General features: G+C 52.9%; 1 protein-coding gene across 7 annotated transcripts in view; it reads right to left on the bottom strand.

The window, feature by feature from the left end:
• RGS3 (regulator of G protein signaling 3) overlaps positions 1–26,121 on the bottom strand; it is a 116,553-nt gene that overhangs the window by 24,659 nt on the left and 65,773 nt on the right. For 2 of the 7 annotated variants that reach the window (XM_036121936.2, XM_036121942.2), the window contains one exon: positions 16,317–24,373. The exons of 2 other annotated variants lie outside the window; for them this stretch is intronic. In XM_036121936.2, the coding sequence (XP_035977829.1) occupies positions 24,266–24,373 (108 nt within the window). In that variant the 3' untranslated portion in view covers positions 16,317–24,265. Of the gene's footprint in view, positions 1–6,850; positions 6,988–7,085; positions 7,110–7,268; positions 7,662–16,316; positions 24,374–26,121 lie in introns of those variants that run through there. 3 more of the 7 variants (XM_036121939.2, XM_036121940.2, XM_036121938.2) reach the window with 3 other exon arrangements.

Genomic DNA, 26,121 nt, shown 5'->3' with positions numbered 1-26,121 from the left:
TGGTGCCCTTACCTCTGGGCAGGCTGCTTACCCTGTTCTAGGTTCAATTCTCTCATCTGTAAATGGTGATATAAGTAGTTAGTACCTATATCACAGCATTGCTGGGAGAGAATCCACATAAAGGGGCCGGCACATAGTGGGTGCTCGATAAACATTTCCAGTTCCTGTAATCATACTTATTACTACCAACAGTGTTAACATCATCAGTCCCCTTCCCCGCATCCCACTCTGGGAGATGCTACTTGGCACATTCTGACAACAGCCTTAAGATGGGGGTACTATTATCTGTACATTTCAGGGGAGGAAACTGAGGCCCATACCAAAGGCCCCGGAGGCTGGAGAGGCAGCTGAGCTTGTGTTCAGTTTCCCCTAGGCTGGGTCAGTCTGGCTCCCTGTGTGGCCTGGGCCAAATTACTTCCCTCTCTAGGTCACATCTTCTGGAGGGGGTCTGCCCAGCTCTGAATCTCAGCCAGCCTGGAAGAACCAAGGCCCACAGTATGGCCAGGTCTCCTTGTGGGTACATCGAGGGCAGGAGAAGCAGAAAGCACCCCCTCTCCAGGGACCCCAACCTTTGTCTGTGTGCCCCAGTTCCTAAAATATTCTTCTTTCGGGGCCTGCAGTGCTGGAGACACTGGGTGGGGAGCTGAGGGGGGAGGCTCTTCCATTCCAGGACACTAGAATGGATATCTGGCCATTGGGCTCAGCCACCACCCTGTGGCCAAAGGTCACCTCCAAGTCCCCAGGCACATTGCTACATCCACCACTGCCCCCCTGAAGCAGACACGCTCTCTGCTAGGGGGTGATGTTGAGGCTGGGGTCATGTGGGTTTGCAGTCTGCTCTAAAACCATCCTCTTGCCTCCTCCTGTCATGGAACTTTGTCTCATCTCCCTCACAAGAACCTGATTATATTCCTCTCCCATTGAAAACGCTTCTCTCCCTCTGGGATAGTCCCAGCTCCCTACCCTGTGTGTTCTGCCCCTGCCAACTGATCTCCCCACCACGCCGTTTCTCTTCCCTTCCCTCCAGCAGGTCTAAATCATTTGTAGTTCCCCAAACACACTCTACTCTCAGGCACCTCGAAACCTCTGCTCACTGTACTTCCTACTTAGAACACCCTCCCCTCTCTTGTCCACGGGGCAAACTCCTACTCATCCTTTCAAATTCAAATCACCCCCATGTGTATTGCCCATTGATTTCTGACAAAGACGATGATCCCCAACAGTGAGAAAGGATGGGTTTTTTTCTTAAACTAATTGGATAACCACCCTGAGAAAATGAGTCTTGACTTCTACATCTACCATACATAAGAATCTATTTCAAGTGGATTTTAGACCAAAATATGAAACATAAAACAACAGAACTTCTGGAAGATAACACAGAACATATCCACAACTTTGTAACAGGCAAAAAAACAGGATTCAGTAAGCACTCTCCTTAACGAAAAAGACTGACAGGTTGGGCTCCATTAAGACCTTGTATTCTTCAGAGACCCTCCTCAAAAGAGTGAAAAGGCAAGACACAGGGTGGGAGGAGATATTTGCAATGTGTATATTCCACAGTGAAAACGTATCCAGAATATTTCTTAAGCTCCCACAAACCAGTAAGAAAAAGACAGACAACCGAAGGGAAAGCTGGGAGGGAAGAAGCTGGAAGAGACGCTTCACTAAGAGGTGGCCAATCAACATAGGTAAAGGTCCTGAACCTTATTAGTCACCAAGGAAATGCAAATTAAACCCACATTTAGTTATCGCAGTATCTAATACCAATAACGTTGGTGAGGATGTGGGGTAACAGAAGCTCTTATACACAGCTCGCAGAGAGTGCCCTGGTGTCGCACTTGGGAAAATTATATGATAGGATCTACTAAAGCTAATTATATACCACTTTATGACTCAGCAATTGTAAACCTTACGTATTTACCCAACAGAAAAGTATATACGGTGCAGCAAAGACTCCATGAGACTATTCATAGCAGTGCTCTTCACGATAACCTCCAGCTGGCAACAACCCAAAGGTTCAACAGTAGAATGGGTAAATTGCAGGATATTCACACAGCGAAATAGGACAGTAGTGAGAATGAACAAAATAACACTTCATACAGGAATGTTGACAAATCTCATCATCAAACTGTGGACCCAGAGAAGTCAGCGTGAAGGAGTACATGCTCAGTGATTCCAGGTATACCAAGTTCAAAATCAGGAGACACTGATTAATGAGAGGAGTCAGGACAGGGGTTACTTCTAAGGCGCTGATGACTCAAAGGGAGTGTGGGGTATTTCCGGGGTACTCGAATGTTCTATTTCTTGACCTGGAGAGTTTGTTCACTTTGGGAAAACTCATCAGCTGTACAGTTCTAATCTTTCTCTAAGTCTGTTGCATTTCAATTGAGAAGTTTACTTAAAAGGCAAACAAAAGCCCTCATCCCAGGGTCCACCCCCCCTTCCCTCCTTCCACCACGAGCCCCCGTCCTTGGTGCACATCTCTGAAGCCATGCCAACACCGCCCCCCAAAGGCCGCTGCACCAGCTCCCCTTTCCGGAACACCAACTCTGTGTCAGACCCCATGCCAAGGGCCTCGCTTCGCCCACATCACCTCGTTCACTAATAGCCGCCGTGAGGTAAGGTGCTAGCGGCACCCAGCGGCTGCCCACGAAGCGCTGCATGCACACAACCTCTCATCTAACCCGATGAGGCCGGGCCATTGCCTGAAGAGGCGGAGGCAAGGGGGCGGTCAGTGTCTTGTCCAAGGGTGCACAGCTATAAAGCTCCAGTCCAGAGCCCACACCCCTACACAACACACACTAGGCAGCCTCCCCTGGGATTAGAAAGAACAGCGCCTGGACACACACAGGGGATCTCTATGGCCGGGCAGGAATCACGTCTACACTACAGAAGGGTGGGCGGACCAGGGTAGAGACTTGCTCCTTCGATGGACAAGCACCTATGCACCCAGACTCTGCCTCACCTCCTGCAGGAAGCTTTGCTGAGGCTCCCAGGCTGGGTTAGAAGCTTCCCCAGGGTTCCCACTCCCTGAGTCTCCCCATCAGAGCTGTGCTGTTACCATCCATCACATGCCCGTCTTTAGCCCCGGGTTAAAGATCGGGCCCTTTATGCCTATACCTCCACTACCTGGCCAGTGCGTGGTACACAGCCAGTATTTTACACCTGTGGAAGGAAGGGAGGGAGGGGGGCAGGCAGAGAGGGCAAGTTCAGAGATGCTCTTAAGAGCAGCTAGGAACTCCATGAATCAAGGTCGGAGCAGTGAAGGTTTCCGTGTCCAGGATGAGTATCGCTTGCAACCCCTGACCTAAGGAGCTGCACGGCCACACGCCCTTCCATTCCATGGCCCTCCCCCTGGCTGCCCCTAGCCTTTGTCCCAAGGTTGTGGACAGCCATTTGCTCTGTCCAGCTTTCTCTCCCCCCCCACCCGCCTCCTGCCACCCTGCCCCAAGTGCCTGAGTTCTAGTAGCCTGAGGCTAACCCCACCAAGAGGTAACTGAGGACAGCACAGAGAGCCCTGGCTACATGGGGAAAAGCATGCCCAGTTCAAAATAACTTACTACACCCCCGGCCTTTCTAAGTTGGGAGCCGCTGACAGTTCGGCGGCAGCCTGATCTACGGTGCCAGGTGCAAGCAGGCTGGCCCATGGCAGGCAGGGAGAGGGGACAAGCCCTGGGCCATCTGGAACAGAGCACACCTGGCAGCTATCCACACATCTGGAGCAGTGACGGAGGCCCATTGCCAGAGAAAGAAGGAATCCTGGGACACCCCCCCCTCCCGCCCTCTCCTCTGTGCCTGGAGGCTCTGATCTCCCCAGCGGGTCATAGCCCCAGCACCCCTCTCCCCAGTCCTGCCCCACCCCCACCCCAATCCCAGATGCAGCTGGCTGTGTGGGGGAAGGTGGCAGCTCCCTGGGGCTGAGCCTGGCCTGCTGTGAGTGGCACCAGCCTCTCTGGGCTTAGCGGGCTGAGCCATAAGCAGCCTTGTTTATCCCTGGGAGGAATGACGGTTTTCCCTGAGCAATGACATCTTGGAAACGGCCTGGTTCCACAAACAACAACAAAGCTCCCAGCCCTGCCCTGGGCTCCAGCTTACAGGAGAAGGCCTCTGACCAAAAATGCCTGAGTAACAGGTTAGGGGCTGCTTCCCTGCTGAGCCAGACCCTCGCCCTGACCTATGACTCACAGAACCCAGGAAGAGAGTCTACAGAGAATCAAAGAACGGATCCCTACAAGGGACCTGGTCCAGTTCCTGGTTGCTCCAAAGGGGAAACTGAGCCGGGGGGTGGGGGGGGGGGCGGGGAAGGATATTTGCCTGAGATCATCCAGTGAGTAGGAGCTAGAATGTGCCTCAGTCTCTGGCCTGTTGGCCCAGCAAGGGCTTTCTGTACTGCACACAGTTTTTCAGAGGAGAGCCAGGCTCTAGGTGGTAAGCCGGGGGGTTCTAGAAAGGAACATGTCACTGGGAAGTCCAAAAAAGAGGGAACATCAAGATGAAAGCCAGGTTTATTCTGAGTCATCCAGTTGGTGTGATCCAGTTAGAGAGAGATTTGGCCTGGGAAACCGGAGACCTGGGTTCTCGTCCCCACTTGGCTACTGAGCCTCAGGCAAGTCCTTCCTCTCCTGCCTTAGTCCCCTATCTGTCCAGAAGGCAAATGGACTCAGCCATCTCCAGGGCCTTGGGTAAGTAAATGGGAAGAAGCTGTAAGGGCCTCCAGGAACCCAGCTGGGCACAGGTACTCCCTCCTCAACTGTGCCTTTTCTGGGGAAGCCAGGCAGCCCACTGGCTGAGAACCACCCCCCCCCCAAAATCCCAGATCCACCTCCATGGTTGGCAGTATCCCAAGGGGGCCCAAGCTGGGCTCTAAGCCACTGCAGTCTGTGCAAAGGACCATGCACATTGCATTCAAAGCAGCCGGGGCTGCCCCTTCCATCCTCGATGGCCCAGGTCATGGTGTGAACACCACCCAGCCCAACATGACCCAAGTAGGCTCCCCCGTGACCTCAGACAGGCTGAAGCTAAAATTCTCCTTGCTTCACCTGTCAAATCCCACCCCCCAACCCCTTGGCCCTATGGAAGCAAAATAGCACTCTCTGACATGTAGAGCTAGGAGATGGGCAGAAAAGAGCTGACTTGGACATCAGGGCTTGTCCTCAAGGAAAGCCCATCCTAGCCCTTTCCCACCATGCCCTGCATTCCAGGCTAGGCCTTTGGGACCCAGAGATGAATAAGGCCCAGATCCCACGTAAATAAGACATGAAGTAACCACCCTGGGTGCCACCACCAATGGACAGACAGGTTCCCACAGGAGTATTTGGCTCTAGCTGTAGAAGTTCAGGGTCTCCAGGATGAAGACCTGGAGAGAAGAAATGGGCTTTCCAGGCAGTAGAAACGTGTGCAAAGGCAAGTACGCTGGGGGGTGGGGTGGTCTCACTGATACCAAGTCCTAGAATCAGCAGCCCCATCAAGCGTTTCTGGTTCAAGGCCCTGGAGACTTCCCAACAGGGGGTCCCTCGCCTCGGCTGCCTCCATCTTCACCATCCCCCTGGCTGCTTCAGATGCCAGGCTGGGCCTGAAGCAAGCCCTGTTGTGGAACTTGGCTCCCTGAAGGGCCCGCCCTGGGCTAAGGCATGCCTCATGCTAGGGCTGGGGAAGAAGGGAGGTGCCCCTTGGCTGGGGACGGAGGACTCAAGGGGCCCCGGTGGAAACTCTGACTATGGCCTCAGTGCGCTGGCTGGGATCCGCAGGTACCGGTGGGCAGGCCCTGCAGCTCCTTCCTTCTAAGAGATATACCCACTCCAGCCACCTCGAGGGAGGAGCCATATAGTAGCCCCCAGCCATAGGCCTGAGGGCAGCAGGATGTGGAAGGTTTTCAGTGAGGGGCCTGGGGGCTCTGTACCCCACCAGGCATCTCAAGCCAGGAGTACCAGATTCAGAGCTGAGGCAGGGTAATGGCACCCATGTGTGCTGTCCTCACTGCACCAGGAAGCAGAAGTCCTCCATCCTGGTCCTGGCCAGAGGCCTGCTGTGTGGACACAGCCCCTTCTCAATCTGGACCATGGCTCTTCCACAACGCTGAGGTCCCAGGGCACAAAGGTTCTTCCCAGACACCTCAGGACAAGAATAGAGACGTGGGGCTTCCAAGTTGATAAAAGGATTGCCCTCTGTCCCCTCACCGTGGTTAGCTCTGTGGGGTGAGCACGTCCCTAACAATTACCCCCCTGCCTACAGTTCTCAACTGGAGCCAGGGGAGCAGGTGCAGGACCTTTCTCAAGGGGCTCAAGAGCCAGAGCATCCCCGCTTGTGCTTTCTGCGGACATTTCAGCAGAAGTCTCTCGAATCAGAGGCAACCCCCTCCCCCGCTAAGACCCGCCTCCCCACCCCCCACCCCACCCCCACCCCAGACCACCTCCTTCCCTGACACGAACTAGGCAAGAGGGGCCATCCCTGGTGGCTGGAGTACAGTCAGCATCCCTGACATGGTCACCAACACGGCTAGCTGGACGCTCCCTCCCCATGCAGTGTCCCAACTTGTGGTCACCAAACATTCCTTTCTCCCAGAAAGAAAAACCAGCTGACCAGCCTAGAAGTGGGGAGCAGCACATAGTGGTTTACATGCCCCCGGCCCTGTGGGTCCCCACCCTGAGAAAGACAGACAAACAGACACACACACACACACACACACACACACACAGAGCTATCTCAGAGCATAACACACACGATTTAGTTGCAACATGCCTATCAATGGCTGCCCTGGGGAAGAAACAATAGAGACAGGGGCCTGGGGTGGCCTGGACAAGTGCCCCCACCCCCGCCTACCGCACACCCACCCTGTCACCAAGGCACCTACCCAGCACACTCCAGCAGGGACCCAGGAGACTCCTGGCTGCTGCTCTTGCCAGCCAGCCCACCAGCCCGGTCCCGGTCTTGGTCTCGGTCTCGGCCGGGCTCCTCCTGCGGGCGGGCGGGTGGGCGGGCGGGTGGCCGTGGCTGTGGCAGCTCCTGGCCGCCTGGCCGCCCGTGTCAAGCGGCCGCCTGCCCCAGACAGAGCTTCTTTGTGTCAGCAGAGCTATTTATGGACTTACCCAAGTTCCCCAGGGCAGCGATACCTGCTGGGAAAAGCAGAACCAAATGACCAGGTTCCACCTCCCACATCTAGGTAGCGTTTTCAAAACCCTTGCATCACTCGCCCCTCCTCCTCTTCCTCCTCCTCCTCCTCCTTGCCCTCCTCCTCTTCCTCCTCCTCTTCCTCCTTTCCAAACACACACCCTGTCCAGCCGGCAGCCGCTGCTCTGCCTTTCTTTCTTCCATCAAAGAAAACTCTGATTTCCCAAGTCACTTTCATCCGGGGAGGAGGAGGAGAGCAGGAGGTCTCAGGAAGCGTCCTCGTCCTCTGCCGGCAGCCAGTCCTTCAGCCTGCAAGGAGCCCCGGTTCTCTCGCCGCTCGGTTACATGCTCACACTCACACGCAGGCACGCACTGGCCCTGGCTCCCCTGTGCCCGTCCCCGGGGCCTGGGCAGGCCCCCCAAGTGCCGCTCTGGAGGAAGAGGCAGCCATCGCTGAGGGTGGCGGCCCCTGGCACTGGGATCCCTGAGCCGGGTGCACCCCACAGCCATGCTGAGGGCTCCCCCCGCAGGGGCAGTGCAAAGCCACTGGCTGCCGTTCCCGGCAGGATGGAGCCCGTCACGCGGGCTTCCCGGCACGCCCCCACCCCCACGCTGCTCACATCCCTGTGGGCGGCTGCAATTTAACCCAGGGTCCTGCAGCCAACGTGTGGAGGACTCTGAGAATGTCACCGCCTCGGGATGGGGGAGCTGGGATGGGGCAGCGGCCGGCTATGCTCAGCGCACAACAGCACCATCCAGTGTAGCCGGAGCTTAGCACTCGTGCGTGTCAAACTCCAGGGGATCCGATGGACAGAGAGCGCGGGGCCTCCTCCCCCACAGTGCGATGGCTGGGAGGAGCACAGTACAACAGCTCAAGAGTTAGGGCCACAAGTGAAAGAGACATCCCTAACAGAGGGATGGGGGGGCTCAGAGGAAAGAGCCCTGCACTGGGAGGCAGGAGCCCCCAGTTCCAGTTCCAGCTCCAGCACTGGTTGGCTGGGTATCCCTGATCAAGTCCCCGCCCACCTCTGAGCCTTGGTTTCCTCATCTGTAAAATGGGGCTGACAACCCTTGACCTGCCCAACTGTGGGATTCAGAGAATTCAATGATCCCATGCCAGGCATTACTCCCAGAATTTGGCTTTCGTTAATTCGCTTAATCCTCGCCAGCACGTTGTGAGGCAGGGGCTATTACCATCCTACTCACAGATGGGGAATCTCAGGTACAGAATGGGCTTGGAAGTTGCCCAAAGTCACACAGCTAGCTTCAGGACTGAAGACCAGTGGGGCCAACTCCAGGGTCCCTGCTCCTCACCCCTGCGTGCCCCGCCCCCAGGAAACTGCTTTGCCACCGCCAAGCTGTCTGATGTTGGGGCTGTTGCAGTTGGTTGTCTGATATCGACAACGCACCCTGAGTTGTGCCTGGGGCCCAGGCTAGGGGTGCCCATCCGACAGCAGCTCCAACCCGAAACTGCTTACTACCGGGGTGGTGGGCACCCTGGGATGTCACATAGGAAAAACTGTGGGCAGAAGGAGCCCCCGTGCCCCTTTCCCACCTCACCCCACCCTGGGCTGAAGGGCTGTCCTCTGCTTCTTACTCTTCCTGTGTTAGTCTCACTGTCTCTGAAGGCCTCTCGCTGCCTGTCTCCCTGCCCCTGTCTCTGACTCCATTCCTGTCTCATCTCACATGTACAAGCATACACTCGCGTGCAGGTAGAAGAAAACATCCTATATCAGGGTCAACTTGGAACAGCCCTCATCTGAGCTGTCACTTACAAACTCCGACCAATACTTTGTCTTGTTGCTGGGGGCAGCGCCAAGGCAGTCCTGGCAGGGCCCAAGAGCCTTCCAGACGGGAAGACTGTCATCCTGCAGGCTCCTGGGAAGCAGGGTCCGCCTTATCCTGGGAAACTAAGAAGGTGAGTCTCAAGAGAGTCCAGTTCTAATGGGGCTGACCAATTTCCAGTAGGGCTGACTGGTTCCCAGGATGGCATTTCTGGTGCGTGGGATAAGATTGCTTAGGGTGGAGAGCCTGAGTTGACATGAGAGGAGCCCCCAAGTCTCAGCTGGGTCTTCACCTCTCCATCAACAAATAGTTCTGGAGCACCAACTACATGCCAGGTTCCGTGCTGGGCCCTCGAGATGCGGTAGAGAATGGACAGACCTGGGCCCTGCACTCACAAAGTTCCTGAGGGAGACAGACATCAGCCACACAGCCAGACTACTGAGTTTGTAATTGGACACTGCGCCACGATGGGAAGAACAGCTCTGCCAGTCCAGGGGGCGGGGTCCAGAACAGATCCAGAATGCATTCATCAGTGCTCTGGACCACAAGGATAATGAGCAAAGGGCCCAGCAGCTCAGCGCCCTGAGGCCCAGGAGCCTGTCAGACCAGGTCAGGAGAGCACTTGGATCAACTTGGAACCCACACAGCCACTGCCCTCTGCCTCTCCATAGCTCCAGACACAAATCAGCGAAGCAGATGGGCCTCCCAGTGTAGAGCCTGGGGCAGGACGGGGAGTCACGGACACTGGGGCTATCTAAGCCAGAAGGGCCCTTGGAGATCTTTCACTGCTGTTTCCCATTTACAGACAGTGAAACTGAGGCCCGGAGGAAACAGAGCAACTGAGTGGTAGGGCCGGGACCAAGGATTGCTCCTCCCAGCCTAGTGCTCCTTCCACTGCACCCCAGTGCTCTTCACACCTACATAAATGATGGTGCTGTTCAGCACAGGGCGAACTGGGGTCCAGAGAACAATGAGATCTAGGTGGCTCTCCGGCCACAGGGATGGGCACCTGAGCATTCAAGGCCTAGGCCCCATTTATGGATCCACATAATTCACTTAACAAACATTTATTTGACACTTCCTATGTGTCAGCACTGGTCAAAGCACTTCCCGGTTATTGTCTCATTAAACCTTCACAGCCCTATCAGATATGATGCCTAATGTCACCACTTTACAAATGAGTAAACAGAGGCAGAGAGATGATGAAACATGCTCAAGGCCACATGCTAGTAAGCGCAGAGCTATGGGTCAAACCCAGTCCACTCTCCACTGTGCCCTGCACCGCTGCACAGGGCAGCCCGTGCAACAGACGAGCCCCCGCCCCACCCCCGGCTAGCCTGAGTAGCTGGCTGGCTATATGGCCCAATCACGCAAGCAAACTTCCCACTGTTCAGACAAGCCGGCAGCGGCTCCCAGGGCTGGGACCAGCGAGGGTCAGCAGGAAGCCAGTGTGTATGTACCTCCCGTTTCTGGGGGGGCAGCACCCCCAGCCAAAGCCCAAGGCTCCAGAGAGGCCCCTAGGGAGATTCGGCAGCCTCAGGAGGCAGCCCAGGCAACTGGACGGGCCCTTCCCCTGCAGCGGCACCACGGCAACGTGTCCACCATTCTCCCTTACTGCCTCCACTGCATGAAGCCTGCTGTGCCCGGGCTTGGGCTCCCAAGACCCCATCATGAGCCGTGCACACACGGAAACCCACCCACCCTCCTTCCTCCTGCAGACTCTACCTGAGGGACGCTGCGTGCTGGCAACGCCCTCCTCAAGGAAAGGAGGGCCCTTGCCAAAGTTTACTTAATAAGTTTCCCCATCCTGCCTTCTGATCCAAAGTCCACTGGGATTTTGTTCCGGGTTGGGGAGGAGAGTGATGCTGCTAGGGCAGAAACTGGGCACAAGCCAGGGAGAGGTGTGGTCCCAGGAATTCCAGGGCATGTAACAGACTAAGACCACTGCAGTCCCCACCAGCAGCGGCTCGGGCTTTAATTCTCCCTGGAACATTCTCCCTGGAACATTCTCCCTGGAGAATGAAAGAGCCAAGTCTGTGCTTGAGTGGCAGGGCAGCGAAAGCCTGGGCCAGGGTATGTTGGCCTGACCTTCTCCAGAGCCCTGCTCCTGCCCCAATCTGCTACAGAAGAGTATGATGAGCCTGGGCTGCCTTAGGAGACTGTGGAATTATCTGTACACACCCACCTCAGCCCAAGCTTTAAATCTGCTAACCCACTTAGGAATTTCTGGGCCTTTACTCATTGGGTCTCACATCCCTGATTTAGAGGTCTATGGACTCCGTTCAGAAAGGCCCTCCCCACAGAAGAGTAAGCCAAGACACATTTGTTATTTCAATAAACACTGAATCTCTACATGCGCTGGAGCCCGTGCTCAGAACTATGGTCACAGGCAGACAGGGAAGTAGCCTGCTCCCAAGATCTGACCTGGAGAGTGAGCATAGCTGACCATGACGTGGACGCTGCAGGCAGGGACTGTCCTGCTGTGTTCTGGCCTCCGTGACCCTAATGCCAGGGTAGGGGACCTGCTCTCCCACTGCTTGCTAAGGGCGCGTACCTGGCTCTTCCTGGTCTTACTAGCCTTGTTCTTGGGGCATGAGCTACAGGCGGTGAGGTGGGACCGGACACAGCAGATATCCTCAAGTTCAAATCCATGGGAGGCTCTGGCCTATAGCCTGCAGGACCCAGGTGAGTCCCTTCCTCCTGACTGGCCTCAGTCTTCTATCCCTAAAGCGAGGCCAGAGAGGGGTATCCAGTGGACCCAGCCCTGCTCCCGGCCCCCTTTCAGTGGCCAGTCCCAGGCCCCTCCAGGCTCTCTCACTAAAGGAATGAGTTCAGTCAGTGGAATTTAGAAAGAACACAGGCTTTGGAGTCCAAAAAAAATCAGAGTGTGAGTTACCTTGGGAAGCCATTTTAATGTCTCTGAGTCTCAGTTGCCTCATCTGTAAGATGGGGCTATTACCATGTGCCTCACTGGGCCCTGCGGAGGACCAGATGAGGTGGTGCATGTGGAGTACCCAGCACACGGTAAGTGTGTAACAAGTAAGTAGCAGCATCATTGTTGTTGGGTTGGCATTGTTGGGGCTATCCTCTGAAAAGGACAGAATTCACCTGGGGAGGGCTGATGTGAAGAGTCAAATGTGAAAGTATCTGCTGACGTTCTAACAGACGAGCAGGGCCTAACACGGTGCCCGCCATGTCCTCCCAGCGGATAGCCGTTCACATTTATTGAGCGACAGGTCCATCTTGCAGAGGGGGAAACTAAGGTACAGACAGGTCATGTGGCAGAAACAATGGCCCCAAGGCCTATGCTCTTCCCCCAGCTCCTGTTCCCTCAGCGCTTCTCCTCTTGCCACCTTCCCCTACCCTCAACAACTTCAGGCGGCAAGGCCGATTCACAGTCTGCTCCCGGGAGCTAGATCTCCTAACCACAATGAGGAGAGGCCCGTGTGCGGCGAAAGCCAGGAGACCAAATGTCCACCTGGAGAGCTGTCCCTGTGAACTGTCCCTGGCTGGCTCCTGCCTCCAACCTGGGCACCCGCTGCTGCGCCTCGGTGGCATCAGCCTGACCTGAGGTAGCTGCTGATGTACAGGGTGGCCAAGGGCCAAGACCGTCTCCCTTCCTGGCTGCAGTCCAACCAGCCACATGCCAGCCTAGGATTTCAGGCTTCAGGGAGCAATCCCCAACCCGCTGTGCTTGTGCCAGCTCCAGGGTCAGGCTGGGCCCTGACTTCCCGAGTTCCCGGCCAGCATTCAGCACAGCGCCACCAGTTCAGATACCTGGAGGCCAGCCCTGTGACCTTGACTGCTAGGTATAGCGCCTCCTGAGTCTACGTGCTGCTTGACCTGCTGGGTTTGGGCCCAGGCCACCACAGCAGAGGGTCAGCGGAGGAAAGACCGGACTGAAATGCTGATTTTGCTGCTGTCTCCTGTGAGATCTAGGGCAAGGCCAATCTCCTCTCTGGGCCTCAGCTTCCCTGTTTCTAAAATGGGCACCGGGGTTTGACGAGGTCAGGGTTACTCAGCGCGGTCTGCAGAATGGTACTGATCCACACACTTCTTGTTACTGGTTTGCAATGCTATGAGCAGCAAAATCAAGTGTTTGGAAACTTTTGTAGCCATTTGACATTGCCATGATACCCAAGCCCAAGACCAGCAGACTGGTCTTACTGAATGTGAATTGGGTACAAGGTTGGTTCCGGAGTGAGCAAACCAGCATGGGAAATCACATGTAGTGAGAGTTTTATAAAAGCAGAAGGCCCTTCACCACAGGTGGTTTAAGAAGTCCTGCTCTAAAGGTTCTTGTTTCCATGAGAACCCACTAACTAGTCCTCCATCACCCAAACTGTTCCCTCTTTACTGTTCCTGCCTTAGAGAATGGGCAGCACCATTCACCTGTTTGCCTGAACCAGTATAAGCTGAAAGAGCTTACCTGGTTGGTACCAGGAGACACTACCAATGGAGAACAAACAGCTTAGAAATGATCTGGTGACGTTTCTAAATTCCAAGACCAGAAAGAGAAATCCTGCTAGTTTCCATAAAGAAACTTTAGAGAATCAGCTGAGTACAGCGCTTCCTACAACATTAATGTTGGGATGACAAAGCATCACTCTCAAGTTTCTGGAGAAGGACTGTTAGCCTAGAATTTTCTACTTCGGAAAAGGTGACTCAAACGTGAGGGCAAATATTTTCAGACTTAGAAAGACTAAGAAACTATGCCACCCACAGACCCTTTCTGGAAAAAGTACTCAAGAGAGCTCTCCAGAAAAAAAAATGAATCCAAGTCAAGGAGTCAAGAATGAGATGGTGTGGTGTCTGAGAGACGGGCAAGCAATGAAGCCAGAAACATGTATATACCTAACCACTGGTAACATAATCGAGGAATTAAATGCAATTTAAATAAATGACTCTTAAAACATAACAGGACGAATGTCTAAAAATGATAATAATCACAAACTAAAATTCCAGATGATTTCAACCATCCCTGGGAGGCACGGAGGAAAGCAAAGAGAAGTATGGGCTAGCTGACTCATTCGCTATGAGCAGTAGGAGGTGAGGACAAACTATTCTAGATCTGGTGTCATGCCTGATATGGAAATATGTTTATGGGGGCGCCTGGGTGGCTCAGTCATTAAGCGTCTGCCTTCCGCTCAGGTCATGATCCCGGGGTCCTGGGATGGAGCCCCGCATCGGGCTCCCTGCTCCGCGGGAAGCCTGCTTCTCCCTCTCCCACTCCCCCTGCTTGTGTTCCTGTTCTCGCTGTGTCTCTTTCTGTCAGATAAATAAATAAAATCTTTAAAAAAAAAAAAAAAGAAATATGTTTATGGAAAAGGTAAGGGTAAAACTCTGGCAGACTAGAATGAAGGTGTAGAATTTCAGAGGAAATTTTGCGGAATACTGGGAGGGCAGCCTTGGGATGTGTGCATTGATTACCACTTACCATAAAGCTATAATAAACCTGCTGTAGGAATAGACAGTTAATGGGGGGGGTAAAATTTGAAAAATAAACCAAACAGTTTGAGGGGGGTGAATATTATATAATCCTGTGGTGAATACCACAACCCCAAAGGCCAAAAAAAAAAAAAACTTAAAAATTTATAGATATATTAGTCATCAGAAAAATGCAATTCAAAACCACAGTGAGCTACAACTTCAAACCCACTAGGATGGCTATCATTTTTAAAATGGGAAAATAACAAGTGTTATCCGAGAGGATGCAGAGAAAGTAGAACCCTAATACACTGACGGTGGGGATGTGAAACCACGCAGCCCCTCTTGAAAACAGTCTAGCGAGTCCTCCAAAAGTTACACATAGAGTTGCCATTTGACCCGGGGATTCTACAGCGAGGTATATATTCAAGAGAAGTGAATACATATGTCCACACAAAAACCTGCACACAAGCATTTATGGCAGCATTATTCATAGTAGCTAAAAGGTAGGAACAACTCAAATGTTCATCGATGGATGACCGGATAAATAAAATGTGGTATATCCATGGATCCATCCGTCCATGAAATATTATTCAGCCATAGAGAGAAATGAAGTACTGTTATGTGCTACCATATGGATGAACCCTGAAAACATGATGCAAAGTGAAAGAAGCTGGCCACCAAACACCATATATTATAGGATTCCATTGATACAAACTGTCCAGAATAGGCAAATCTATAGAGACAAGAAAGTGTCTCAGTGGTTGCCTTGGGTTGGAGGAGATGGGGGATGACAGCTATAGGGTATGGTTTCTTTTGGAGAGTCTAATATTGATGGTGGTGATTGTTGCACAAGTCTCTGTGAAATACACCAAAAAACCCACACTGAATGAATGAATTCTATGACATATGAATAATATCTCAAAAAACTACTACCAAAACAATTTATAGACATGACAGACTACCTATCGATATGAAACATCTATAGTTTCAAAGAATAATAAATAAAACACAAACATCCTTATTATACAGAGAGCTCTTGTCAACTATAGTTAAACTATAAGCAGCCCAATTTAAAAAATGTGCAAAATGACTCACAAAAGAGGCAACATAAGTGACTAAAGGCATATAAATAAATATTCAACATATCTCGTAATCAAAGAAATTAACCACCGTCCAAGTGTAACAATGTGGTGTTGGTGAGGGTGTGGGAAATGGGCATTCTCTCACCCAGACTCTCAGTTTGCTTGGGACTAAGGGGTTTCTCAGCAAGCAGGACTTTCTGTGCTAAAAAGGGAAAGTCCTGGGGTACCTGGGTAGCTCAGTTGGTTAAGTGTCCGACTCTTGCTTTCAGCTCAGGTCATGATCTCAGGGTCTTGAGATCAAGCCCCACATCAGGCTCCGCACTCAGCACAGAGTCTGCTTGAGATTCTCTCTCTCTCTCTCCCTCTCCCACTGCCCCTTCCTCTGCTTGTGTTCTCTCTCTCTCTCTCTCTAAAATAAATAAAATCTTTAAAGTACTGATCATAAATCAGTACAGCCATTCCAGGGAGTCATTTAGCAATAGATACCAAGAACCTTTTTTACAAAAATATACCTTCTGGCTTGGAAAGTCTACTACCTGGAACTTATTCTAACAAAATATTCATTCATTCAACAAATATTTGTGGAAGGTCAAACATGTACATTGGATGATGCTGGGGATACCAAGATATGCCTCTAAGGATTTTTTTTTTTTTAAAGATTTTATTTATTTATTTGACAGAGAGAGACACAGAGAGAGAGGGAACACAAGCAGGGGGAGTGGGAGAGGGAGAAGCAGGCTTCCCGCCGAGCAGGGAGCCCGATGCGGGGCTCGATCCCAGGACCCCGGGATCATGACCCGAGCGGAACAAAGGCAGACACTTAACGACTGAGCCACCCAGGCGCCCCTATTGGAGATTATTTAGATAAAACTACTTCACCTACACAATGAAATAATCCCCAAGTGCTAAAAATGATGCTGTAGAATATTTATTGACATGGAAACATGGATACACTACACATTGCTGAATGGAAAAAAACAAGTTAGAAAGTTGTGTGCACCAGTAGCCCCCATTTGCAAGTATATATATGTGTATATAAACAAATGCCTGACAGGATACACCCCCAAAATGTTAAAAGTGGTTATCTCTGGGTGTTGGGATTAAAAGCGAACTTCATTTCCTTCTTCTGGTTCAACTGTATTAAATGTTTTCTTCATATTAAACACCAATCACTTTTTGTAACAACATGACAAAAGTCAACTGCCTTTAAAAAACAAACCAACAACTGTCATATCTCCACTGGTAGAAGCCCCATGGAGGGGGGTTGCAGAAAGTCAAGCCTGTGCCCATGCTTGATCTGGTGGTGACAGCTCCCGTGACTGAGTACCTACTACACGCCAGGGACTTCGCACAATCCAACCCCTCGGATGTTCCCAAGAATCCAGTGAGATAGGGGTCCTCATCTCATTTGACAGATGCTAGATGACCCACCACTAACTGCACAGCTACCAAGAAGCAGAGCTGGGGTTTGAACCTTAGCTAGGTCTCCTTGTTCCTAAGGGAGGGTGGAGAAAGGTCCTGAGCTAGTAGGCCCTCTGTCCTGTAGGCCCTTGTCCGCCGTCCCTGCAGACAGGCCAGGAGGCAACAGAAGAACAAGTTAGCAAGGGTGGGGACACCAGCAAACGGAGGGCGTGGCGCTGGAAGGCCCGCCGGCAGAGGTCAGGGCTTGGGGGCAGACTAGCCGGTGCTCCTCGCCTGCTGGGCGACTCTCAGGAAGCAACCACATCCGGCCCCAGGAGTTCCCAGGCCCTGTGCACGCCCAGAGGCAGTGAGAGAAAGCCTCCCGAGGCCCGCAGCTGCCCTGCTGAAAGAGCGGGAGGAAAAGAGCCTACGAGCTGGGGCCTTTGCCCTGGGCTCGGCCACTGCTGGCCAGTCCTCTCCCCTCTTGGGGCCTGCGGGGCCTCCTCTCCTGTGTGTGGACGGGGTGTGAGGGCTGATGGCTCCGGGACCCTCCCAGATCTAAATCCTCTGAACCTCTGGCCCCTCCTCACAGAGGGCCTGGCAGGAAGAGGAAGGGGGCGAGGTGCCCCACCCAGCTCCCCAAGGATCCCCCTCCTCTTCCCCTCAGCTCCATTCCCACCACTATTTTTAGAACAGAGCACAGGGAGCATCTCCACCAGTCCTGCCACGCTCAGAGCCCCAGGTAAAACAGCTGCCCATTCATTCCGCTCCAGCAGGAACACACCAGGAATTTATAGACCAGCCAGCCCACTAGACAACTTCTCCCCACGCCATTAGCCAGGCCATTTCTCACTATTTCCATGACAGCCCAAAGTGGTTACTTTGGTGGTGACTTACTTTTCCAGCTGAGTGAGACAAGGAGGGCATCCCTAGGACATCTGTGCCCCACCCCCCCACCACCCCCAACCTGGCCGACTCTTCAGAAGTCCCCAAAGAGGAACACTGGCCTAGAAGCTAGAGGTTTGGGGCCTACTTCCAGTTCTAGCACCAACTGCTTAGCCCTTGGCCAGGTTCTTGCCCCTCTCTTGGTCTTGGTTTCTATAAATCAGCTTGTTCAACTGGTATTAGTGTGGGAGGAGGGAGGATTTTCAGTTCCACATTCAAAGGTTCAATGGTCCCATCAAAATTCTAGTCATTCATAAAATAAACACTGTATTCATCGGCTTTTGGGTATGTGTTGAGTTGTGTTCCCAGAGTCCGTCTGAGAGTTGATTATGGGTCTCAGAATGCATTCCCCCACTGAAAACTCTGTTATAAATGGTGGTCAGCTCCTCAGGCTAGCCTACTTACTTAACCCTGAATGTTCTTCCACAAGGAACAACAGCCAAAAGCTATCACAGAGAGCTGCTCACATTTGAAAGACACTGTCTTAGGAAATTTACCTGGAGTAGTGTTTGAGTGAAAGAAGATATACATTAAAGGCAATGAAAAAAAAGTCAGTGGTGACTTCTGGGGAAGAGTCTGAAGGAGATTTCTGACCACACGAGAAACGAAAGGCACTGCGTATTGATCACCACAAATTCCACTTGAAAGAGCCGACCCAGTCATGGGAAAGGTTAAAAAACATATATATGTGAAGTTCAAACAAAAGAGTCTGGTGAGTAGAAAGGAAGAAGGAAGAGGGGAGGATTTGGGGCTGGAAAGCTCTTTGTACTGGCTTCCCAGGGGCCAGCCTGGAAGGAGGCACCTTTGGGTGGGGAGGAGGCAGCAATGTGCTTATAACTTGTGTACCTATGACGGGGATCCCTTCCCGTACAAGATCCGTTAAGTATACCCTATGTGTCACGAGTCCATGATGAATATTAACCACGTACAGCATTTGCATATATGCACCGCGCATACTCTTGTTTCAATGTGAAGACCAAAACGTCTGTTTTCTTTCTTCCTTTAACCTGCCGTTAGAGCCCTGAGGCTTTGAGGATGACTCCTGGAGCCCATTTAGACTCAACTGCCTCATTTTTCTTGGTAAAGAAACAGACGATCAGAGAGAGAAAGTAGTTTGCCCCAAGTCACACAGTGAGTTACGGGCACCATCAGGATTGGAACCAAGATTTTCAGAATCCTACTCTGGTTTTCTCTGAGGGCAAGGGGTTCAGTGAGAGGGGAGGCCACAAACCTGGGGAAGAGAGCCATGGGAGCAGCTCTGGTCAGTTTGTCCTTTGCCTCTGAGGATGCCAGGAGTCAGCACAGAATATGGTAGTATCCATGACCCTGAAATGAGCCTGGCCAGATTGTTTAATAAACCAGGTGGGGATCCAGGCTCTGGTCTCACCAGATGGAGGCGCAACAGAGAAAGCTCTCAGCCAAGACAGAGATTTGACTCAGCCACTAACTTGTCCCATGACTGTGGCCAGGTCACTTCCCTTGAGTGACCTTTGAGACTCAGTTTCCTCATTTAAATTCTAGAACACGAGAGGCTTGAACCACAGGACCCAATTCTATTCTACAACATCTCCTGAGCATGTCGTACTAAGGATGGGGCAGTAACAGAATAAGAAATAGATAAGATATGACCACCACTGGCTCCCAAGGAACTCACAGTCTTGCAGATGAGACATATCTGCTTAACACACTGTGCTAAGGATGAACAAAATACCACGGGAACACAGAGAAGGAAGCACTGACTTCTGGTGCACCTTTGACACACGCCCAAGAGTGGTGTCTCAGGAGAGGGGCCAAGCCTTAAAGGTTGAGGACTGCAGGGACAGCAAAGGAGGGCAGGCAACTGCAGGTGGAACAGCCAAAACATGAACGTGCACAGTGAGTTTGGAGAAGGGTTGAAATAATCCAGTGCAGCCGGGCTGTAGCCACGCGGCAGGAGTATAGCGCACCCAGGGAGAGCCTTGAGAGCCAAGCAGAGACCTGGGCTTTACTCTGACAACAGCCTCCCACGTGGTCTGAAGCAGCTTGGATGGTCTGTGATTGCCAGAAAGCAGTAATACAGAGCGATCCAAGGCAGGTGCTCTGGAGCTGGGCTGCCAGGGTCCAATCCTTGCCACCCCAGCTGTGTGACCTTGGGCAAGTTTCTTAACTTCTCTAAGACTCGGCGTCTTTGTCTACCAATTGGGTGTAAGGAAAGTAGATGTGTAATGGGGATAATGAACTTCATGAGGGCTGGAGTGAGGGTTAAAGAGACCACAGAGGTCACAGTGTAGGCGCTCACCAGACCACCTTGTGTTATTGTTCTACCCTTAAACCAAGTATCTGGGAACAACTGCAGGATGGTGGTCCTGTTTGGAGAAAGGCTTGAGGGAAGATAAGGACAAGACAGGATGGAGGGTCAGGTTGTGCTGTCTTCATTAAGAGCTAAAGCAGGAAGAGCACCATGGCAGAGGAGAAGAGCAAGATGGCGGAGTGGGCAGTCTGTCCAGAGCCAGGTGGGCAGCAAGCAGGGGAGAGGAGAAGGCTGGAAAGACTGCAAAACACTTGAGCCTTTTAGGGAAAAGAGCCTGCTTCCTGGGGGGGAATATCTGAAATCCAGTCCAGCTGATTCCCAGTTACTTGGGGTTGAGATTTGGAACTAGTCAATTAGCAAAATCTGGGCCCAGAATGCAGAGCAGACTCTCTCCCCACCTTTGACAGGGCTCAGGTCAAAGGCCTGCTTCCAAGACTCAGGTCCTAAACCTGTAGCTGTCCCTTTCTGCCTTTGGCCACAGTTCCATTGCTGCTGGGTACCCAATACTGTGTCTGCTGATCCTCTTGAATGCCAGACGTGAAAGAGAAAGGGGCATCAGCCGACCGTCCCAGTGCCCCCTGAGAGCCTATCTTCAGGAACTCTCTCTTGCCCTTCATATCAAATCTGGTGTGAAGCTCTTGAGCTTTTCTGGGCCACCCCTCAGACATATGAACTCTGGAAGCTTACTCTCCACTATGTGGAGAATAAGACATCTCATTCATTCGTCCTAAAGCATCTCCTCTAGAGCTAAAAGGTCCACAGCTTCCACATGCACGATATCATCCTCCTGCCTCTTCCAGAAGGAGATGATTGATTTCTCTGCTTCCACACCCAAAAGGCAAACCTTGGCATCTGGAAAGAGCAGTGGCTTAGGTTGAAAGTCTCTGGCTTGAAGACTAGCTTGGCCTCTTGCCTGCTGTGTGACCTTGGATAAGTCATTTAACTTCTCTGAGTCTCAGTCCCTTTCATCCGTACAGTGAGGCTGCTGAAGGCCTGGGGAGAGAATAATGCCTAGGGACCACGGCTGCCATCCCGGAAGGCCCTGCTGTCCCTGTGAAGCACCCTCCCACAGACAGCCTCCGCCCTCACTCTGCAGACCCCCACTTGGGGCTGTGTGTGAGAAATGAGGGATTTGGTGCCTGAACTGATGAAAAAATTTTAAATAAAGGATTAAAACAAACAAACAAGACATACTTAAAGAAATGTCATCATTATTTCCAACAGGTCCCAGCTCCCAAAGGGTCAAAAGGCCAGGCCAGCAGAGACCCGGCAAGGCTACTTACAGGAGAGACAGAGTTTCAAAAAGACCCAGCGCCTGTGAACTAAGAAAGCACGGGATCCAAGGGTGTGAGGGGAACTTAAAGGATCACTTTGTATTCAAATCTCACAGATGGCCTTTTCAACAATAAATGGTGTGCTCCCGTCCTCCCGGCTCCCGGGCCCCAGACACCAAACCAAGACAATTGGACCATCAGGAAAGAGACCATTGTGTAGGCTTCTTAGCATGATTTACGTGGAGGGTGGGGCCCAGCCGTGTTTCCCGTGATTATGACTCTCAGACGCAGTTTCCATAGCGTGTCCATCATCCCGGACGGTGGGGACGGACTGGGACGCTGAAGAGCTCCAGCCACCCGGTCATATTTCATCTTCTCAAGCCCGTGGAGCCCAGTGAATTGTTTCACCGATTTGAGAGGCAGAGCGCTGATGGCGCTGTGGCTCACCACAGTCCCCGGCCAGATGGGCCCGGGCCCTCCAGGAGCTGATGTCCGCTCCCCCGGCAGCCGGCCGGGCCTAGGACCCCAACGGGAGCACCACTCAGGTCGGCGGCCGGTCGGGGACAAGCTGGGAGGAAAGCCCTGCCCCCGGGGCTCGGTGTTGTGTTCGGATTCTCCATGTCCCTGTGGCCAGAGCTCCTGTCGTCCTCACCTATCTGGTGACCAGGTCCCGGAGAGTCAAGCTTGCTGCCTTTCCAGACAGGCAATTCTCCCGGGCCTCACATTCCCCTTAATGTCATTTTGTAAGGGAATCAAATGAAATCAAAGTGCCCCTTGCTGTCTGTGCACACGCAGCTGGTCCGCCTCTCAGAGTTAACCCTGCGGGCTGAGTCCTGGCCCACAGACACCGTGTAGCGCTAGGCAGCGGGCCGAGCCGGTTTCCCTGCTGCGCTGGGACATCAGCCTGGTCACTGGCTGATACATTCCATCCCCCCTGTTCAGGGGATGTCTGATCTTGCCTACATGGGAGGTCAGGGACGTAGTATTCTCTTCTGGGCCATCCTTCTTGGAGTTCAAGTGGCCACAGCCGCTGAGCAACCTCACCAGGCATAAGAGCCCTCTCTAAAGGCACTGAGAAGGTCTTACAGGACACGATGCAGAGACCATCCAAGGTCCAGGGGCTTTTCTGGCCTGAGCCATCTCTCCAGCCTCTTTGACCCCCCTTTTCTATGTAAGTGACCATGGTCCTACATATACCTTTTGTGTTGGAGCTATATTACTTGGACCTGTGACCTCCGGCTTCCCTCCCTCTAGGTCTTGGCAGTTAGAGAAGGGCATGAGAGCTGAGCTGCTCCAGGCTGTGAGCAGGCTGGGCTCTAATCACTGTCCCCCAGTAGGTCTTCCTTTAGCTGAGCCACACCTAGCCCCAGTCCCTGAGCCTTGGGAGCTCTGCAGAAAGCAAACCAAATCCACTTCCAGAGGGCTGTGTCCCAGCTTCCTGTCGGGCCATTCAGCACAGGATGGAGGGAGAGCACAGGCAATCCCTGCTGAGGCCTGGGGGCTGTGAACTTTCCCACCTGGGCCACGTGAAGCCCCTGCTGCTCCCCCCCGCTTCCAGGGCCATTGTTAGAACTCGGCCCTGGTGCCCGCCCAGGCCCAGCCAGGAGGCTCTGTGAGGCAGGCTCCAGTGCTCACTTGCATCACTGAGAGAACAAGACACAGTGGAGGAGAAGCGGGGTGGGGCCAGGAATTCTCTCTTCTCATTCCAGAACCTCCACCACATCCCAGGGTCTGGAAAGTCCCATACTTACCTCCCCAACCACTATCCCTAACCCGGATGGGCCACCACTGCTCCTCACCTGGAAGACTGAAGGGACCCCTTAACTGATCTCTGCACACGCACTTGCGTGATCTGGCCCCCACACACCCACCTGGTCTGCCTCCTCACTCAGCTCCAGCCACGCCGGCCTTTGTTGGCCCGAGCATGCCAAGCTCCTTCCCATCTCAGGTACTCTCCGTAAGCTGTTCTCTTTGCCTGCAACACTCCTTCCAAAGTCCTTGACTGGCTAACTCCTTTCTGGCCTGCAGGTCTCAACTTAAAAGTTAGGATATTCCCTGCCCACCCCCCACCCCCCACACACACAGTAATATTCTCTCTTAAAGGAATCCTTTTCTTCATAGGTGATCAGTTTGTAATCACGTGTGTGTCTGTGTGTGTGTGTGTGTGTGTGTGTGTGTGTGTGTTGGTGTTGATCTATTTAATGCTCACTCCCCTACTAGGACTGGTATCTTGATAAGAGCAGAGACCATGGGGTGCCTGGGTGGCTCAGTCATTAAGCATCTGCCTTCGGCTCAGGTCATGATCCCAGGGTCCTGGGATCGAGTCCCGCGCCGGGCTTCCTGCTTGGTGGGGAGTCTGCTTCTCCCTCTGGCCCCTGTCCCTCGTGCTCTCATGCGTGCTTTCTTTCTCTCAAATAAATAAAATCTTTAAAAAAAAAAAAAAAGAGCAGAGACCATATCCACCTCATTCTCCACAGAATCCCCAGTTCCTAGCCTAGAGCCTGGCATAAGGTAGATGCCCCCCAAATATCTGCTGGATGAAGGAATGAATGAATGAGAATAGATGAAGAAGTGATTGCGTGGAGATGTCTTCTGGCAGCGGAGGCTGATGACATTATTCTCCGTCATGGCTGACCTCTGCCAACCTCTCCTATGCCCCCAAGGCGGGCCCTGGAACCACAGGAAGCCCAGATGCTATTTCTCCTCCTTCTTCCTTGTAGGGAAAAATCTGAGTCTTCTCCATTTGGGACGTGCCCATAGGGCCTCTCATACCACTGTGGTCCTTCTGATGCCAGTCCACACACACCCGTGGGGCCACTCCCTTCAGATGACCCTAGGCCCACCATCTTGGTCCTCCGTTTTGGGTCCAGTTGAGGTGAGGTTACTGTGTGGTAGGGGATGCCCAAGAAAGGGTTAAGTTGCCAGAAGCAGAGTCCCGCCCTTGGGATTGCTCAGCCAATCAGAGTCTGTCCTGATGAGGTAAAGCTTCTATCCTGGGTAGCATTGGTTGAGTTGGCCGGCCCCATCTCCTGCTGGAGAGAGCCATAAGGGTGGAGTTTCTGTGGAACCAGACAGAACTGGAATTAGCTCGCTGTCTACTCAGGCCAGGGCTGCCTGTCTCCAGGACCTGCCCCTGTTCCTTCCTAAGGTGCTCAGACAGACCCTGGCATCACCGGGGCCCCGCCTCTAGCTGACCAATGGAGATGACAAGGCGTCACATCCGGGAGAAGTCTCAGAGCCAGAGCAGGCCCAGGAGGCCTCAGTTTCCCTGCCTGCACCCCGGAACACAGCAGGCAGTTACCAGGCAGTGACAGGGAGCGATCATCCCATGCGCTCAGGGTAGCAGCATTCAGCTTCAATAAGCAAGGCCACTAGAAGAATCGTCCTAAATAAACATAGCTTTAAAATGGTAACAAAAGCAGCCAGTTCACAGAGTTCTTCTTGTGTGCACATGACACGAGCTTACTCGTCACGAGAACCCTGTTAATCCATCCACTTTACTGATGAAAAAACTGAGTCCCAGCAAGGCTCGGTGCCCCACCTGAGGTCACAAAGTGGTAAGAGTTTACACCTCCCATATCACTTGCCGTATCGTTTTTGAGCAATCCATTGGCAGATCTGTCTCCGCCCCTGGACTGCGATCTCGCAAGGAAAGAATGTGGTAGATCCGTCCGTGCATTCCCACCATGGAGTCCAGGGAGTACCCCGAGAACGGAGCAGTCCCTGATGCCCTGCGCCCCTCGCCTACCTGATGGCTGTCAGAAGCCTAATCTCCTCAGAGCCTTCCCGTGGCCCAGGCCAGCGCTGTGCGTGTGGCGGGGGCTCAGTGGAGGGTCACAGAGTGGATGACGAATGTGTGGCCCAGACCCCACCGGACGGCTCTGAGGACGCAACAGGCACAGCCTTTAAAGCGTGGATCGCCATTCCCAGTCACCTCTGTCCAATGAAAGGAGAGTTCCATAGGACAGGTCCCATCCATCTCTGTGACCCCAAAGGACCTAACCTAGTGTCTGGCACAGAGGAGGCATTTGTTATGTGTATTTGATTGAATAACCAAAATAAGATGCACCTATTTGTCCCTACTGGCTCAGAACCTCAGTGGCCCCAGGCGGGATTACCTGTGAGTTATTCTAGATTAGAAGCATCCCAGCACTCCCCGTGGCGGGGAGTCTAGTAAAAGTTATCCGAGGCAGAAGAAAGGTAGGTTCCCTCCAGGAATAGATCCTGAAGCAAGTAGGAAGAGTTCTGATGAGAAAGAAGGGTGTGGTGAGTGGTGAGTGGAAGGAAGCTGGGTCTTAATTCTACAGAGAGAAGGGGAGCTCACACGGGCCGACCCAGGGCAGCCCCGTCCCTAACCGCGGGCACCTTAGAGGGAGCTGGAGAAAGGCAACAGAGCTCCCAGAGAAGGGGTTCAGGCCAGACACTGCCTGCCTCATTGTGTCCACACTGCCCCAGCTGGAGCCCCCCCAACCCAGACAGCAACCCACAGGTACCCCAGGGACAGCACGGAAAGCCTGTGACTTCCCCAACAGACCCGGCCACTACAGGTAGCAGAGTTCACAGCAATCCAGTCCTGGGGGAATCTGCAGGGCAGGGTTCCCTCATGGAGACCGCATGACCCCAGGCCCTCCATGATAATCTTCCACGGGAAGTTTTCAGGATAATCCCAAAGTTCAAAGAGCCAGAAAGAGCCACCTGACCCATGCCTGATCAGGACCACTGAGGAAGAAGCTGCCAGAGGCCACACACAGGTAGTGGCCCAGCTGCCTCCCTGTTGTTCTTGGAATCCATCTGCCTTTCCCAACAA

The sequence above is a fragment of the Halichoerus grypus genome, chromosome 14, assembly GCF_964656455.1.
Source record: "Halichoerus grypus chromosome 14, mHalGry1.hap1.1, whole genome shotgun sequence".
NCBI classification, from domain to species: Eukaryota; Metazoa; Chordata; class Mammalia; order Carnivora; family Phocidae; genus Halichoerus; species Halichoerus grypus.
Note: the sequence above shows the minus strand (reverse complement) of the source record. Positions and strands in the feature narration are given on the sequence as shown.